General features: G+C 36.3%; 4 protein-coding genes across 4 annotated transcripts; 3 read left to right on the forward strand and 1 right to left on the reverse strand.

Annotated features, from left to right (window-relative positions):
* The first annotated feature begins 2,428 nt into the window (after positions 1–2,428).
* Positions 2,429–3,244, forward strand: LOC111214999 (PAMP-induced secreted peptide 2-like). The gene has a single exon (XM_022717969.2). It carries the CDS (start codon positions 2,625–2,627, stop codon positions 2,880–2,882), a length of 258 nt encoding a protein of 85 aa, XP_022573690.1. The 5' UTR covers positions 2,429–2,624; the 3' UTR covers positions 2,883–3,244.
* Positions 3,245–3,325: 81 nt separating this feature from the next.
* Positions 3,326–5,949, forward strand: LOC106426813 (protein MRG1). The gene is made up of 11 exons (XM_013867543.3): positions 3,326–3,578; positions 3,954–4,007; positions 4,090–4,103; positions 4,200–4,345; positions 4,579–4,614; positions 4,737–4,777; positions 4,941–5,042; positions 5,115–5,194; positions 5,277–5,446; positions 5,532–5,616; positions 5,693–5,949. Exons 1-11 carry the CDS (start codon positions 3,438–3,440, stop codon positions 5,790–5,792), a joined length of 969 nt encoding a protein of 322 aa, XP_013722997.2. The 5' UTR covers positions 3,326–3,437; the 3' UTR covers positions 5,793–5,949.
* An 88-nt stretch (positions 5,950–6,037) lies between these two features.
* On the forward strand, positions 6,038–11,877 carry LOC106426810 (probable cadmium/zinc-transporting ATPase HMA1, chloroplastic). Its single transcript, XM_048778042.1, has 13 exons — positions 6,038–6,655; positions 6,735–6,885; positions 6,967–7,151; positions 7,241–7,387; positions 9,074–9,269; positions 9,440–9,552; positions 9,752–9,990; positions 10,299–10,404; positions 10,530–10,694; positions 10,844–11,060; positions 11,148–11,335; positions 11,408–11,494; positions 11,592–11,877. Exons 1-13 carry the CDS (start codon positions 6,167–6,169, stop codon positions 11,760–11,762), a joined length of 2,454 nt encoding a protein of 817 aa, XP_048633999.1. The 5' UTR covers positions 6,038–6,166; the 3' UTR covers positions 11,763–11,877.
* A 148-nt stretch (positions 11,878–12,025) lies between these two features.
* On the reverse strand, positions 12,026–13,189 carry LOC106426812 (transcription factor MYB44). Its single transcript, NM_001316142.1, is given in 1 exon segment — positions 12,026–13,189. A coding segment is annotated over 1 exon segment (987 nt). The 5' UTR covers positions 13,150–13,189; the 3' UTR covers positions 12,026–12,162.
* Between the last annotated feature and the right edge of the window lie 5,715 nt (positions 13,190–18,904).

Consider the following 18,904-nt stretch of genomic DNA (forward strand, 5'->3'; position numbering starts at 1 on the left):
TGTGACGTAGGAGGAGGTAAAGTACGTATTTTGTATCTCGCTTTCGCGAATAATTTGATCGGAATATATTTGACCATACGAATCCTGGAGACTTTGTTTTTCCATAGAAGAGTGCTTCCCTTGTTTTATGCTACATCAAAACTTTGCATCTTTATATTTATATTTGCAAAATAAACATTTAAATTTTCAGACAAACATGAGTTATAGTTTACGGTTTACCTAATGTTTGAAATATAATTTTCTCAAAATAAGACGCAAGAATTCAGTGAAAAATACAGAATACAAATCTATAAATAAAAAAAGGAACAAAACATAATTGTCATCGTGGCTCGTGGGCGTGAGGAAAGAATGGCGATAACACGAAATACTTGTATGGACGGACTCTAACTTTGCTTCATAGTTGTCATGAGAGTAACTAAGCATCTATTTATATTCTTTCTCTTTTTGTTTTTGTTTTTAAACGTCACTCGCCCACATGTACCCTCAATTTTATTTCACTATCAATCTTGCATCTTCGAATCTTTTTTTTTATAATCAAAGTTTGTAGAACCAAAAATTAAATCCTGTATCAACTTAACTTCGAAACTTGTAGTCATTATGTGGATGTCTTAGTGGTCAAATATGAATATCGTGAGAATGGACGAACCATGGTGTAAACTATCGTTATCAAGATTTGAGACACGTTACCCTTTCTCAAAAGAAGATTTGAGACACGTATTATAACCTCACATGTTTTCTTACTGTGGTGATCAAAATACCCTATTCATTAACCACATCTAAACGACTTTAGTACATGTACATCCATAAATATTATATAAAGTTACATCTCCAGCAATACTAGTTTAATTTATAGTTTGATCAAGTATATCAAGATGCTAATTGAAATTCAAGTAAATTAAGATGCTAATTGAAATTCTTTTTAGAATGTACATTGTTTCAAGAACTCTTTATATTTATTTCGTGTAATTGGACGGAATAAAAAGACTAGAATCTAGATAATGGATTTGTTAAATGAAGAATTTGATTCCAATATTAATGGACTACCATGTCCGAACTATATATAGTTAACATTTTTTCCTTATTATATTCGTGTGTGGTCTTCCGCCACCTCTAAACTATATTATTTTGGACAACCCAATTAAACTTGATTAATTACTTTCACCTTATTCCAAGAGAGGAAACCGTTAACCGGATTCTAAGTAATTTGCCTATAAATTATTTAATAATTTGAATTATAGTGATTAGTGATTTCGCCGCCTCATATTAGTATGGGGAAACAAAATTTCCTGATGCTATGCAAATTGGTTTATTTGTGTTACTCTTAACTCCAGAAATAAAGGAACAAATTTGTTTTAAAAAGGAACAACTTGAGATGATGTTATACTACCTAGAGTATTTCCATTACAATATACTCAAGTATTTTAACATAAAATAAAAATAAATTATTGTAGATGACAAAAAAAATATTCTAAGAGCTAAATGTATCAAATATTTTACATTTTTACTAAAAGTATTCTAAATAAAAAAATTAAATACTTTTGCATACGTTTTTAGCATTAAAATATTTATTCATCATAATAATATTTCATTTTTAGATATTTATGTTGAGAATCTTGCTAAAGAAATACTCATAAACTATTACTAAAAATGTGGCAGCCATCAATAATGTATCCTCAACACTAAATCAACATCTATTTAAAAAAAAATTGTTTACTACAACTCAGTGATGAAATCACTTTATAATAGAGTTCATCTTTTTTTCCAAGAAAAAACTCAGTGATGAAATGTGATAAAATGAAGAAAATACATCGTATATTTGTATTGTAACTAATAACTACGGTCGTAATTCAACAACATATAGCAGCATGAGTTGACTTTTCATAGAAATAATTTTTTTACCTAACAAAAATCATAAGTCTACTGTCTAGATGTTGAAATTTCAGTAAAGTGTGGTTGTTAAATGTTTTTGAAAGGAGAATCACGTGAGAAGAACTATTTATTGGTCGTGCCAGAAAAATAGCAGCAACGTGTTTGAAATTTATAAGCATTGATTATTAGGTTCTGGTGTATCTAACAATATTATAAAAGAGAAATTAAGCAACTACATCGTTTTAATAGTCAAATTAGCTAATAGTCAATGCTTCTGAAGGTCAAACACTTTGCTTAATTGTGTTTTCTGTAACCAACAACCAAGCCGGCTACCAACATGTGTGACTTTCCCAAGTTTGGAATTCAAACTATATTTGGTGCACAACTTCAAAGTCTACGTAGAAACTTAGCTGCCGTCTGCTGCAAACAATCAAAAACTATGTTCGGTCAAGTCTTCAAACTTATGATGAAATTAAATTTGTTTTATGCTTCTTATCATCTCCTCATTGATGGCTTAGTTTTTTCTATACAAAAAAAAAAAATACTTATAAACCAATTGGTATTTTCCAGGAAACAGCCTAGTTTCAGTGATCACGTTCTTTTGAATTCAAAACATAGTCAAGAATAAGTGAATAACAATTCAAACTTTGCATCTCCTTGAACATTACTATATAACTGACTGCTCCATCCACAAAACACTCACGCAAATTTCATTATCTGGTAAAAGAGAGGGAAAAGAACTTAACTAAACTATAATGATGAGCAAAGGTGTTGTAAGTTCCATTCTGTTCTTCATGTTGATCGGTTCCGTTTTTGTTGAGACTCGCCCACTTGGTCTAACAATGACGGAAGAGAAAAAACTCGTGGCTGGTTTCTTCGATGGGTTATCACTTGGTTCGATCAAAGGCTCAGGTCCAAGTCCAGGAGGCAAGGGTCATAACTTCGTAAACCGGAGCGACATGTCTCGATTTGATAAGCACTCCGGTCCAAGCCCAAGCGGACCCGGTCACTAATAATCAAATCATTAGCTCAAACCGGGCTAATTTTAAGTACACGTTGCCGTGTCTAGGTCCAAAAAATTATTTCATTTTTTTGTTACAATTTTATTTTGTTACATATATGAAGAAAGAAGAATGGGAAAAATCAAGAATTAAATGTCTCATTCCTTTTTCCTATCAATAGTTTCTTAGTCGTTTGATTCATAATGTACAATGTGATAATAACTTATGTTTTGGTCAAATATGATTTGAATGTAATAATAAAACATTAATGTACACAAATGTACTTCAAATTCAAATGGATCATAGAATTATTTTCAATTTTAAAAAAAAAAACTGAAACTGGCGCTGATTCAAAATAAAGATTTTTAAAAAGGTTAAGAGATTTAATTGAACCTTTTGGAAAGTTAAGGGACGCAATTGAAAAGTTACGTAATTACAACATACACCCCTAGTCTCGTGGAATCAGCGGGCAGTTTCAGGGACGTAGATATTCATTCATATCAAAGACGTGTACGGCCCCCACTGTGATGTGAGTGAGATCTGGTGCCTCTCTCGCTCTCGGTGGCAATGGGAAGCTCGTCGAAGGAAGATACGGCGAGTGACGGAGACACTGCCAGCGGTGGCGCATCGCCTTCCAACGACGGCAGGCTCTTTACGGAGGGCGAGCGTGTTCTCGCCTACCATGGTCCTCGCGTCTACGGAGCTAAGGCAATACAAACTCTCTCTCTCTAACTATCGCTAGCCTTTAAGATTTGGATGATTCAATCGAATGATTTGGATTCTGGAGATTATCTCGTGTTGATTTCGCAATTGGCTTAGGGTTTTCATAGAGATTTGAGTCGATTAGGTTTGAATTTGAATGTATAGTCTGTGCTTTGCGTATTGGATTCATGGAGCTTCTGCGAATCGAGATTGAAATGCTCAGTCTATATAGATAGATGTATACAGTGTTGCTTTGAGTCAATTGAGTTTGAATTTGAATTGTATCGCCTGTGCTGTCTGTAGTAGATTCATGTAGCTTCTGCAAGTTAAGATTGAAATGCTTAGACGGTATAGATGTTTACAGAGTTTCTTTTGATACAGATTCAAAAAGTGGAGCTTCGTAAGAAGGAGTGGAAGTACTTTGTTCATTATCTCGTGAGACTTTCTTTCCTCTAAGCTATTATAGTTGCATCCCCATCTTTGTTTTACTGAGTGATACAGCGATCTGTGTCTGCAGGGTTGGAACAAAAAGTGAGTCTCTCTCTCTGCTCTGCTCTGCTCTTATGTCTATTCTGGTTTGTGTGGCAAACACAGTTAGATTGACATGAATGTGTTGTTGCTCGACAGTTGGGATGAATGGGTTAGTGCGGATAGGTTGTTGAAACATACGGAGGAGAATCTTGTGAAACAGAAAGCTTTGGACAAGAAGCAAGGAGTGGAAAAGGGTGCCAAGTCTGGGCGTTCGGCTCAGACTAAAACCAGAAGCTCTGCAGGTAAGTTTTTGAATATGAAATTAAGAGGAAACATTCATTTCTACTTGGCTTGACTTTTATTGATGTTTAAATAAGAATCATTTTCAAGCTAGCCTATTACTAGTATCTATCATTATCTGGCTCAGAGGCCTGCATGTACATACACAGTACAGTTAGTTGAATATTTATCCTCCTACATTGACCCTTTTGAGTATATATCTATGGTGACTTTAACTATTTTGTCAAACATGCAGACACAAAAGCTGAGAAAGATGACACGAAAAACAATGGTAAGTAGCATATTACCAAGGAATTGATTTCATACCTGTAAAGTTATTGAAGTTCAGATTAGATAAACTTAAAATTTATTTGAATTAAGCTGGTATATAGATGATTGTATTGTCTGTTGCAGCTGCAAAAGGGAAGAAGCGAAAGAACGAGTCAGGCAATGAGGTTAGGCTTGTGAAAAAACTCAAGAAATTTACTTGCTTTAGCTCTACATCGATTAAATTTCCAAGAAGGATGCATATATACACATACATATACAAACAGGTTTAACTATTCAGGTCTTCTAAAATTCGATAAGGTTGCTTATGTATTATTTTTTGGTCTATAGAAGGATAACGTATCAGCAGATAAGCTACTGAAGATCCAAATGCCTGCAACACTAAAAAAACAGCTCGTTGACGACTGGGAGAATGTTACGCAGAAGGACAAGGTACATGACAATCTACTCTGTCTTCTACAATCTACTCTGTCTTCTAATCTTTGAATGATCATGTAACTCTAGGTTGTGAAACTTCCGCGTTCACCTACTGTCGACGAGATATTGTCCAAGTACCTTGAAATCAAAACCAAGAAGGATGGAATGTGAGTCCTTTTATTCAATCATAGAGTTTGATATATCTTTTTGAAAATGTTCAGAACTCAGTGAAGCAAAATTTCTGCGCAGGATAACTGATGCGGTCGGTGAAATCTTGAAAGGCATAAGGTGTTACTTCGACAAGGCATTACCTATGATGCTCTTGTACAAAAGAGAGCGGCAACAATACGAAGAAGCAATCGTGGATGATATTTCACCTTCAACTGTTTATGGCGCTGAGCATTTACTTCGTCTATTTGGTAAAGATCTCAGCAAGTTGTTAATCAGACAGTAAAATCTCATGTGTCTGGATTCTTGACTATATCTCGGCTTCTTTTACTGCAGTGAAATTTCCGGAGCTTTTCTCATATGTAAACATGGAAGAAGAGACATGGAGTCGCATGCATCAAACACTATTAGACTTCCTCAAGTAAGCATCCTATCTAATCTCTCCTTTTTCGCTGTCATTAGCGTTTACATTAACAAACGTTCTAAAACATTTACAGGTTCATTCAGAAGAACCAGAGCACTTTCTTGTTGTCACCATCAGCTTATGAATCTGATAAGGTGGTTTCAGATGGTAAAGGCAAAGGCAAAGATGAGTGAGTGAGAACAAAAAGTCACCTCCATTAATTTGTCGGTATAAATCGCTGACGAGTTGTGTTGTAACTTTAGGATTCCTTCAAATTTTTCTGATGAGTTTTATAACTGTAATCTACATTTTTCACAACGATCAAAATAACTTCCATTTGAACGCGTAAAAGGTTAATACTCAAAGCCGTGGTTTGAAACAGAAGGTAACAAAAAAAAATAAAAAATAAAAGTATATGAGATGAGATTGTTTATGTGGCTAATGTTATCGGAATAATTGTATTGGCTCTCTCTCTCCCTCCCTCGCTCTCTCTCTCCTCTTGTGAAACATTTCGCGAGATCAGAATCAATGGTGGCATGAACGAAGAAGAAGACGCTCGAGCTCGAATATGGAACCCGCCGCTCTCACTCGCTCTTCGTCTCTTACTAGATTCCCTTACCGTCGCGGTTTAGCCACTCTCCGACTCGCTCGAGTCAACTCGTTCTCAATCCTCCCACCTAAGACTCCTCTCCCTCTTCGGATCTCCGCCTCGCTTAGCCTTCCGCGACAATCGATTCGTCTACGCGCAGTTGAAGATCACCATCACGATCATCATCATCATGATGGTGAGCAAGAGCATCATCATCATCAGCATCACCACCACGGATGCTGTTCCGTGGAGTTGAAAGCGGAGAGCAAGCCTCAGAAAGCACTCTTCGGATTCGCTAAAGCCATCGGATGGGTTCGATTAGCCAATTTCCTCAGGGAGCATCTTCATCTCTGCTGCTCCTCCGCCGCGCTCTTCGTCGCCGCCGCCGCGTGCCCTTACTTCGCTCCGAAACCTTACGTTAAGTCTCTTCAGCACGCGTTCATGATCGTTGGCTTCCCTCTCGTCGGAGTAAGGATTCTCTATAAAGCTCTTTATTAGTTATTGAATCTCAGCCACACGATTTGAGGAATTGGTTTTAATGTGTTAGGTGTCAGCATCTCTCGACGCGCTTATGGATATAGCGGGAGGGAAAGTGAACATCCACGTGTTGATGGCACTTGCTGCTTTTGCTTCCGTGTTTATGGGCAACGCTCTTGAAGGGGGATTGCTTCTAGCCATGTTTAATCTTGCTCATATAGGTCAGAACTTTGATTATTATTAGGATTAGGGATAATGTCATTGTTTAATGTTTTCATGAGACTGATAGACTTTTCCTGCAGCGGAGGAGTTTTTCACTAGTAGATCAATGGTGGATGTTAAGGAGTTGAAGGAGAGTAATCCGGATTCCGCACTGTTGATCGAAGTGAAAAATGGAAACGTTCCAAACATTTCTGATTTGTCATACAAAAGCGTTCCTGTGCACAGTGTAGAAGTTGGGTCATATATCTTGGTTGGAACTGGTGAGGTCTGTGAAGCTTTCATTTCTTGAAATCCTTTGCATATGTGACCTTGTTTGTAACTGTTTTTAAGTAATGAGTTTTTTCTGGTATTTAGATTGTTCCTGTAGATTGCGAAGTCTATCAAGGTAGTGCTACCATAACTATTGAGCACTTGACTGGGGAAGTCAAACCATTGGAGGCGAAAGCTGGAGATAGAGTGCCTGGTGGTGCAAGAAATTTGGATGGCAGAATGATCGTGAAGGTATATTAAACATAACTAGATTTTGACCCGCGCTTTGAAAGCGCGGGATTAACCTTCTTGCATATGAGTCATGAAACTTTTATCTTTTTACATGTTAGATATACCAAATTTAAAATAGTTAGAACAAAAGAGTCATAGTATTCTCTTATCATATTGTATAAGAGTATATAAGTAGACATAAAATATTTGTATTCTCATTTTTTCTTGAACTGATTCTTACTTACATTCTCATTTGCAAAGATGATTTACATAGTTTCGTCTGACAATAAAATGTATTAGATTTCATATGTATATATTCTAAGGTCATAAACCCATTTACGGCAGATCTAACTTTAGCTATGTTATAGGAAGATATATTGTTCTGAAATTGGTATAAACACGAAACCGAACTTTCATAGGAGTTGCAACTTAAGTGAGATATTGTATCTTGTCTATGGTAAAGTCTTGCACAGATGACAGATGTAAACTGAATATTTTCGTAATGATATTTCCTTAAATAATATAGATTTTTGATTGCAAAACTTTAATGCATTAATGTTGAAATAGGTTTAGGAAATAAATGATGCGTACAATTAGGAAAAAATTGCTGCAATATGGTTGGGCTATAATTTATGTTCGTTTTGAATTTTGAAAACATTGGGATTTTTTTTTGTCACTAAAAACAGTGGGATAAAAACTCCTTTTTGATTGGTCGAATTAATGGAGTCACAAATTATTATTATTTTTTTAAAGGAAAATAACTAATGGCAGAGAGTTGTAAATACCTTGAAAATTTAAGGGTAGAATCCTAGTAGGGATTCTGCTTTAATAGTATAGACTAGATTTTGACCCGCGCTTTGAAAGCGCGGGATTAACCTTCTTGCATATGAGTCATGAAACTTTTATCTTTTTACATGTTAGATATACCAAATTTAAAATAGTTAGAACAAAAGAGTCATAGTATTCTCTTATCATATTGTATAAGAGTATATAAGTAGACATAAAATATTTGTATTCTCATTTTTTCTTGAACTGATTCTTACTTACATTCTCATTTGCAAAGATGATTTACATAGTTTCGTCTGACAATAAAATGTATTAGATTTCATATGTATATATTCTAAGGTCATAAACCCATTTACGGCAGATCTAACTTTAGCTATGTTATAGGAAGATATATTGTTCTGAAATTGGTATAAACACGAAACCGAACTTTCATAGGAGTTGCAACTTAAGTGAGATATTGTATCTTGTCTATGGTAAAGTCTTGCACAGATGACAGATGTAAACTGAATATTTTCGTAATGATATTTCCTTAAATAATATAGATTTTTGATTGCAAAACTTTAATGCATTAATGTTGAAATAGGTTTAGGAAATAAATGATGCGTACAATTAGGAAAAAATTGCTGCAATATGGTTGGGCTATAATTTATGTTCGTTTTGAATTTTGAAAACATTGGGATTTTTTTTTGTCACTAAAAACAGTGGGATAAAAACTCCTTTTTGATTGGTCGAATTAATGGAGTCACAAATTATTATTATTTTTTTAAAGGAAAATAACTAATGGCAGAGAGTTGTAAATACCTTGAAAATTTAAGGGTAGAATCCTAGTAGGGATTCTGCTTTAATAGTATAGATGTATATTGCTTTGGCTTGCCTTTGTTTGAAGTTCTCAAGCTTATCTTTATTTATTTTTTTAATCAGGCCACGAAGGCATGGAATGAGTCGACTCTAAACAGGATTGTACAGCTGACAGAGGAAGCACACTCCAATAAACCCAAACTTCAGAGATGGCTGGATGAGTTTGGGGAGAATTACAGCAAGGTGGTGGTTGTTTTGTCACTTGCTATTGCCTTCCTAGGTCCATTTTTGTTCAAGTGGCCTTTTCTCAGCACCACAGGTAGATGTCAGAAACAAGTTCTCCGTTTTCAACATACATATATTCCCTTTATTGTCCAGACAGTGAATAATTTCTGATGTTACAAAACTGTTAAGAGAGAGATATCTTTGCCTTCTTTTCTTCTTATGGACAATTAGTTAGCTTACTTTCTTTGCTGGTTAATGATACAGCATGCAGAGGTTCGGTCTACAGAGCATTGGGACTTATGGTGGCCGCATCACCATGTGCTTTGGCTGTTGCTCCGTTGGCTTACGCTACTGCTATTAGTTCTTGTGCGAAAAAGGTATCATGCATGAACCCTGTGTAATTACAACCTGAGTAACTGAAATTACCAACTACGTGTTAGCATTCTTTAGTAATTGAAATTAAGCTCACGGCTTTAGAACCTAAGGAGTCTTATTTGCAATTGTGAGGATTTTATGATGCCTATGCGACTATTTAGTTCTCTTCTGTTCACGTGTAAGTGTTATTCCTTGTCATAGGGAATATTGCTAAAAGGTGCACAAGTTCTAGATGCCCTCGCTTCTTGCCACACTGTTGCTTTTGACAAAACCGGGACCTTAACAACTGGCGGTCTTACATGCAAAGCAATTGAACCCATTTATGGGCACCACGGAGGTAATAATCCAAGCGTAATAACTTGCTGTGTTCCAAATTGTGAGAAAGAAGCTCTTGCCGTAGCGGCTGCAATGGAGAAGGGCACTACACATCCTATTGGAAGGTATTTTGTAAGCATCAATTGATGTATAAACTTAACTATCTCAAACGCTAGAACTATCCAATTTTTTTAAGCATGTGCCTCCAATCATTTCACATAACAAACTTCTTTTTGATAAAAAGTTAAACGGGCTCGTGTAAACTCATGGTTATTAAATCATCTTGTATGACGGTACATTCATTTTTGTCACCACAAACGAATGGGATGGAGCGGAAGCAAATTTTTGCACCATGAGCTCTCTCTCTGTTTTTTAGACTAGTTTTTTGCACATCTACTTTCGGCTGCTTCTGACACATTTAAGTTTGCTGCAGAGCTGTGGTAGACCACAGTGTGGGAAAAGACCTCCCTTCTATTTTTGTTGAAAGCTTCGAATATTTTCCTGGTAGAGGCCTTACTGCTACTGTAAACGGTGTTGAGGTGCGACATAGTTATGTACTAGAGTCTATAGATTCCCATTTTCCTTCTAGTTCCTATAGTGTGTGTGTGTGTATATGTATATTTCTGTCTCTCACTCTCATTTCAACTTTTTGGCGTTGTTATAGTCAGTAGCAGAAGCGAGCAGATTACGAAAAGCATCACTTGGTTCTATAGAGTTCATAACCTCACTCTTCAAATCAGAAGATGAGTCTCAACAGATCAAAGATGCTGTTAACGCCTCTTTGTACGGAAAGGATTTTGTTCATGCTGCTCTTTCTGTTGATCACAAGGTATATGCTACAAGCTACTACTTTACTGGTCCACAAAAATCTTACCTACTTCACTGTCAGTACTTTTCTCTCTCGTGTGACCATTTATCAGTCCTTTAAGATTCTCTGTATCACTGAAATTTATGAGCCGGTGCAACTAACTTCTCCAGGTAACATTGATTCACCTTGAAGATCAGCCTCGTCCAGGTGTCTCAGGAGTTATAGCAGAACTTAAAAGCTGGGCCCAACTTCGAGTAATGATGTTAACCGGGGACCATGATTCAAGTGCTTGGAGAGTTGCAAATGCAGTGGGTATTAGCGAAGTCTACTGTAACCTAAAGCCCGAGGATAAGCTAAACCATGTAAAGAACATCGCTCGAGATGCAGGTGATGATCACTTACTCTCGCCACATGTCAAAACATTCGAGACATCTCAATAATCTTATTATTATTACATTTTGGTGAGTGTTTTAGGTGGCGGTTTGATTATGGTTGGAGAAGGAATTAATGATGCTCCAGCTCTAGCAGCTGCAACAGTCGGCATTGTACTTGCTCAACGTGCGAGTGCCACGGCGATTGCTGTTGCTGACATCTTACTGCTTCGGGACAACATCACCGGTGTTCCCTTTTGTGTCGCTAAATCTCGCCAGACAACATCATTGGTATAAGAAAATCAACTCTTGTTTTTTTCCAAAGCCTATTGCAGATTTAACAAGTGTTTTATCATGTTGCAGGTCAAGCAAAATGTTGCTCTTGCCTTGACGTCAATATTCTTGGCCGCTCTTCCCTCAGTTTTGGGGTTTCTTCCACTGTGGTTAACGGTATGCAAACCTCTAATAGCGCTATTAATTTCTATGAGTTACCAATCAAATCACCTAGAAGAATCTGCAAATCCGCAATTTTTTTCTGGAATCATAGGTACTTCTACATGAAGGTGGGACTCTTCTGGTGTGCCTCAACTCAGTACGTGGTCTGAACGATCCATCATGGTCGTGGAAACAAGACATAGCTCATCTAATCAACAAGTTAAGCTCACGTGAATCCACCAGTAGCAACAACTCTTTAAGCTCTGTAGAGACTGCACATTAGGTAACCTGCTCGTCTGTGTGCTTTTATTTGTCTACTCATGCAACAAGCATGAAACTGTGTGTATGTTCGCTTATATTATCCTTAAGAAACATCAATCGTATATAAGTTTCGTTTCTCTGGATCGTTTGATTTTATTTTATTTTTCTGTAGTTATATATATATACGACTCATATTTACTAACTTCTTCGTATCATGTTTTAAGAAAAGTTTTGGCTTCCTTTTTGAATCACGAAAGATCATATGATTACAAAAGATTGTTTAGATTTGCTTCCTTGTTCTGTCTCTCTAACCATTGCTGGCTTTGGCTCTATACATAATACATGTAAAGCCTTAAAACTTTTATTTTGCCCGAGAAACAGAGTGAAAAGTTGAAGAGACTCTTTTGCTTCTTCTCTCTTTACTACTCCATCTTCCCAATACCGATTTGGTTCACTATGAACTCCCTAAACCCGACACGACGGCTGTTTACACTTTGCGGCATACACGAACCACCACCACCTCCTCCACTCCCTCCGATGGAACCACCACCGCCCACGTTCCCTCTCTGTAAATCCGCCATGTAACTCCTCACCTCCGTCCTAATCATCTCCTGCACCACCGTCATGAACTCACCACCGAATCCTGATATCCCCTTCTCTTCTTCCACCTCTTCCTTTCTAACCGGGAACAGCTCCGCCGTGTAACCACCGTCAGTAACCGTATTCTCATTAACCTGAGTTGGCTCGTTGACTCTAACCGTCTCCGTCTCGCAACGGTTATTCCAAGGAAGAGACAAACTTAGATAAGTCGGGGGATCTTCACCGGACGTTGACGCCGTCACCTCCGTCACGGCACCAGATCTAGCCGTCGGTTTGAACACGTGCGGAACACCACAAGATTGCTCGCTGACGTCAGATCCAGATGGACTCCCGGGGCTCATATATAGCCCAGTAGACACACCACCACCGCTCGCCGTGCGCTTCAACGGTTGCTCCTCTCCCAAGTTACCGTCATACCCTCCGTTTCCACCGAAGTCACAGCTCTGTCCTTCTGATGTAAAAGCGCTGCATTTACGCTTGAGCGTCGAGTTCCAATGGTTCTTGATAGCGTTGTCGGTTCTTCCATTGAGGAGACGAGAGATCGTCGCCCACTTGTTACCGAACCGAGCGTGCGCTCGTATGATCGTCTCGTCTTCCTCCGCCGTAAAAGCACGGTGCTCGACCTCCGGAGATAGCTGGTTACACCAGCGGAGACGGCAGGATTTGCCGGACCGCCCAGGGATAGATTTGCTGATCAAAGACCAGTTTCTCGGACCGTGCTTCTGCACCAGACTCTGCAAGAGATCGTCTTCTTCTGGACTCCATGGACCTTTAATCCTCTCCATGTTCTTTCTAGACGGACCTGACATCGCCGGTTGTGTTCTGTTTTTCTTCTCAACACGTCTTCTGTTTTATTTTTTGGTCGTTAGGGAGTTTTTTTTTTTGTTGGGAGAAGAAAAGGTTTTAAGAGGATAAGAGCAAGAAGAGAGAGTATTTATACGAGGAGGAGTCGCGCAAGGGCTACCGGCTCGACCCGTAATCTTTCTTATCGATAAACAGAGAAATTATATTAAAGTAGTTAAATTCTGCAGTTTATTACTAGGATATGTGTTATCTTTTGAATTTTCTAACTGAATAAAATATCTTTAACTTATTTAGGAAACAAGGAAAACCGTTTTGTAATTTTATCAGCGTTAAACGGATAAACATGGTCGTTACTAACTTACTTCGTTACGGTCTTGACTAATTCAGTCAAAACGAATTGATGGGTTAACTAATTTAGCGTTTGATTTATTAATTGTTTAGGCAAGTCATTCAATGTATTGTATTCTAAATAAATTTCATCAATCAAATGTTTAAACTTGAATAACAAAAAAAGGAATTATTGAATATTGGTATATCACAACCAAAACACACGTCCACGATTGAAAAAGTGCGTTTGGGGAGAACAGCGTCTGTGTGAGGTTAACATCGAGCGTGTAGAGCAGAGAATCTTCCAGGAAAAACGGTTGGGGACTTGGGATACAGCTGTATATTAACACGTGTCAAGTAAGTATATGTACTTTGAGTTTGAGATTTGCTTTTATTCATGAATAAATAAATATTATTAGTGTGGTCTTAATTTCAGAGTTGTGTTTTCTTTAAACAGTACGCTCGTACTGGAGCGTCTCTTCCACTCTCCGTTTTACAGGTGGAGCGTTTTTACCCAATCATTTCGTTTTCCATTTAAAAGCATTGTTGTGACACTCACAGAATCGAGAGCATCTCCAACCCATAACACTATTTTAATGTCAAAACTACACTATTTTGGTGTAGTTTCAACACAAAAAAAATGTTCTTCTCCAACCACAACACTAAACTTCACACTAAAAGTTATTTTATAATATTATATGTATTTAATTTTTTATTTGTTATTTATTTAATTGTACAATTTATTAATAAAATAAGTGAATAGTATTTTAGTGGAGTGAATAGTGTTATAGTGTGGTGAATAGTGTCACACCAAATTTGGTGTAAAATTATAGTGTGACACTAAAATGGTGTGATTTTTGCAGTTTGGTTGGAGAAGATTTTAGTGTCAAAATCACACTAAAATAGTGTTTTGGAGTTGGGTTGGAGATGACCTAACTTCTACGTTTTTATCTTTTTCATACTTTTTTCTTTAATTTTTTGCATTTTTTATTTCTTTATAATTAACAAAATTAAATAACAGTGAAATTCAAGAATGGCATTATATTTGAAACGCTGAATTATACCAACTTGAAATTCGGGTAAAAAGGAACTAAATATGGAAAATGAAAATATGGTGGCAAACACAAACTGCTTTTCTAAGAATAACTGCAAAAAAAAAGACTACATAGAAGTCAATAAAAAATAGCCGAAAGTTTGTTTTGTTTTGTTTATAAACTAAAGTGCGGTGATCTGTTTTCAATATATTACACTGTTCGTTGCATGTCACTGTCTTGTGTGTGTTGATGTGTGTGGTTATGATGAAGCACGTTGGACCGTCGGTTCAATATCCAAATTTGCCTTAGCTTGTACATTGGTGTGATGAACAAGAAGTGGAAATTGTAGACACTAAACATCAAGTTCTTGGCTTCTTGCTACATGCAACGGGTAAATGGAATAATTTTACAATTGTTAGTAAACTATCTTTATACATGCAACGAATGTTGACAAAAGATATAAATGACTCTTGGGCGTGAAACCGTTGATATATGCACTAAACATAGCTTTACATTCTGAAGCCAAAAATAATTGAAGAATGTTTATATATGATTAATAATGATAGAGAGATGAAGATAAGGATGAAGTTAACGGTTAGGTATGAGGTTTTGGTTCGATTCGGTGACTTTTTGACTGAGGAAGCCAGCCTGTATGCCATTATTATCATTATTATTTTTCGGATATTTTGCCGATCTAAAAAATAAATAAATTAAAAGTAAACTGCCAAAAAGAGACAGTTGCTGACGTGGCGCAAAACGACAAGATAGATCGATCGTTACCACTTTATTTTTTGGGATATTTTATTGTATAATTTGACATTTTTAAGAAAGAAAAATAAAAACAGGCTGTAAATCTCTGCCTCCCTTTAACGGCCACTCCCTCACCTGCCGGTCACCCACCCACCTTCCTTCTTTGTTATTATATTTACATAGACTAGTAGTACTTTCATAAGTCCACTAATTAGTAATTAGCATTCTTTTAAAAGCTATACTTTGGTTAAGTGATTAGCTAGAAAATAAGTAATGTATATCAGATGTGTAACTTGAATTCCGGAGATATATATTACACTAATCTGAATTTAGAGTTCTATATCATTTGTATGGTTTTCTGTAATTATATCGTTTATTTGCAGATGATTGTTTATCAGATTTTTACATACATCTCAGCTTATACAAACATTAAGATTTTTTTCAGTCATCAAGCAATAAGATATTATAAAAATTGTTGTATGCATCTTTAATAGATTTTATGTGTATGAATGTATTTCGTATCAAAAATATTCATACTTAATTAATTCACAGTGTGTTATTGAGAAAATAATATCAAATATATGAGTATTAAAAGTATACGAGTAATTTCATAGTATCAAATATATGTTGAAAAACTTACTAGGTCACTCGTATTAAATGGGGTTAATAGTCAACTATGTTCGTCGCTTTGACCCAAAAAGTCAACTATTTAGTTTTGTGAACGTAGAATTGTATTCGAATCGAGAGATATTAAACGCATTGTCATTTTTTTCTTCGTAAATATGATATTATGCAACCTGCCAACGGTTGAGAATTTTTTTTTTCTAACCATAAAATTTATGTTGTGGTCAATGTGAAATGCATTCAAACAAGGATCGACCACCACCGTAAGAAATTTGCAAATATTCAAACATGCATGCCTGTCAAAATCTACTTGACTAAAGAACATCTCTCTCGTGCATAAAATTCATAGGCTAATATGTATATATATTAAGCCGCTGGTGTAGGGATTGGTTGCGAACGTGAACTCAGTCGGGCTGTTCTTTTGCGCCTAGCTAAACGGCTAAGCCACATATGATTTTTGAAAGCATGGACGTATCATTTCTCATCACGTACGCAACGTAAATGATACCCATATACGTAATTTTCATTTGCCATAAATAGATAAGTTGCATGACTTTATCCTAGTTTCACCAACCATTCCACATTGCGATCGCATTATTCCAACCAAAATGACCACAGTAAACGCAAAAGTTTATTTGAACCGCAGTGATTAACTAACTGGTTACAAACATATTTAAAGTGAATAAAACTGGGATCTGTAAAGTGTACGGCACCGTTAGGACACTAATATAGCCGTGTACTGCATAGCACGATGCACATGCTCCGATGCTAATGGAAGTCTCTTGCGAGCTTCCTACTCTTGTCACACGATTTATAATTTGATTTATTATTTAAAGTATTCCAAAGTATTCCTGAGGAAAGAAAAAGACGGGATAGGATTCGGTCAGAACTAATTGTATAATTAGTGACCCCATAATTGTGTATTAAGAAAAAGATTAATTGAGTGAACCAAGGGAGACGTATGGACAAAACTGAATAGTTACTGACTTACTGGAGATACGGTAAGAGATCTTCCGTTCTAGGTACATCGTAGCTATTACCTAATAATCTATTCTTTTCTAGCTAACTATTAGTTTTTTTGGTGTAACTAGCACTATTAATTTGTTTACTGATAAATTCTACCAATCATTTCCTTTAAAATTAGTCTGTCTATTCATATAAACTTCTGAGTGTTTCAACTAAAAAAAATTAAACCCTAGTAACAACAACTTAAGTGGTTTATATCATTTTGTATTTTCATTTTTTTAGCTGAAAACAACTACACGTCGACACTATTATCCCGATCAGATTGCTCATGACCCACACCCATCCACTGAAACGTAATAATTCTTAATTTGTTTCCCAAAAAATGCATGTGAGTCGTATATTCTTGCCTTCGAATGGAATTTCCCAAAATGGCTTACAAATACAACCTTCTATAATTATAAGATGATTCCAGGTTCATTGTACGTTTTGATTCCAATCATATGAATGTTTATTCATGCATTATTAGTTCATAATTTTTAATAAAAATCTAGTAATCCAAAATCAGAGATTTGTTGAAACGATATTGTCTGGAATATTTCGGAATTGGAACCTAACGAAGACAGATATAGGAGTTCCTTCAAGGAATGGAATATTATTAGGTAACCGTTTATGTTTGTTTGAGGAACTAAGATTCCTCTGATTTAATTATTTAAGAAGGAAAAAATGATCTTACGAGTTTCACCATTTAATTTTACAAATGCTACCATTGCAGGAGAGGACATATATTCACGTGTACAATACCTCGACAATGAAGGATACAACAACACACACACACACACTGTAGTCCATGTCGTTTAAAGCGTATATGCAATCATAAACCAACGCACACACACCGAGCGTGTAGAAATAGCAATCACTCGTACAAAATATAATTCACAAAAACACCAATTTGTAGCATACTATTTTGCAAACACACATAAAACACAAACTTATCAGCTTTCAACCGCAGAAGACACGTACGAGAAACGATTTATCACGTGACGGTGGCGACGCGGTTTAAGCAGACACACGTGCGACTTGCTTCCCACCGCACCGACAAGTATACTGAAGAGATAATTAAAAAAATAAAAAACTGATTTAAAAATATAGGCGGACAAATTTGACCATACGAAAGTCGTATACTTTGACGTGGTACGGAAGGGCATAACAGTCATTCGGGGAATGAACTGTGAACTAGAAGAGATCTTCTCCATTGATATGGTTGTTGGGTTTATTGATACGACACACGTGAAAACTTTGATCCCCACGCTACCCACATTTTCATTTTATTCTCTATTACTTCGTTTGTTATATATATGATCCAAACTTATGAATTTTGTAGGACAAAGAAGAGAGCTTAATATGTGGCTTTATGATGAATCATATGACCAATAACGAAAGTATTAATGTGAAACTAGTGACGCTTGATGATAGTTAAGAGGTTTTTTTTTACTAAAGGCTTTCAAATGATAGCTAAGAGCTGCTTATAAAATTTCAGAAATATACAAGTTAAAGCCGATTACATTTTATTTATATGTCATGATGAGGGGGGGGGGGGGGGGGGGTTAGTTTAAAAGTGTATAGTTGTGGTTACCAACATATGTATGACGTCCCCAGCGCTTGTAAATTACATTTGCACCTTTGAACGTCGATGTTATTAATTATTATATTCCATGGCCGTTTTTTATACATGTCTATGCGTAGATGAGCTCTTACTTTGACCACTAATAAGGTCGACCACGGAAACAAACGAACAAAATTCGAAACAAAAGGTCAACAGTAGTATGTTGGGCCTTTTTAGTGAACAAAAGGTTGATACTACTCGATAAGTGTGACTTCTAGTCTAGGCAAGGTCAAAATTGAGGATATATTTCGTCGTTGATCAATTTTAGAATTGTGGAAAATTGACGCAAGCACTTCTTGAAATACTCCACACTCTGGTCTACAACTTCTGTTTGAAAATATCTGACGTTTGATATTGTTGTCCTCCGAAACTATTATCAACCGTAGTGATATGTTT

This window comes from Brassica napus, chromosome A1 (assembly GCF_020379485.1).
Source record: "Brassica napus cultivar Da-Ae chromosome A1, Da-Ae, whole genome shotgun sequence".
Taxonomy (NCBI): domain Eukaryota; kingdom Viridiplantae; phylum Streptophyta; class Magnoliopsida; order Brassicales; family Brassicaceae; genus Brassica; species Brassica napus.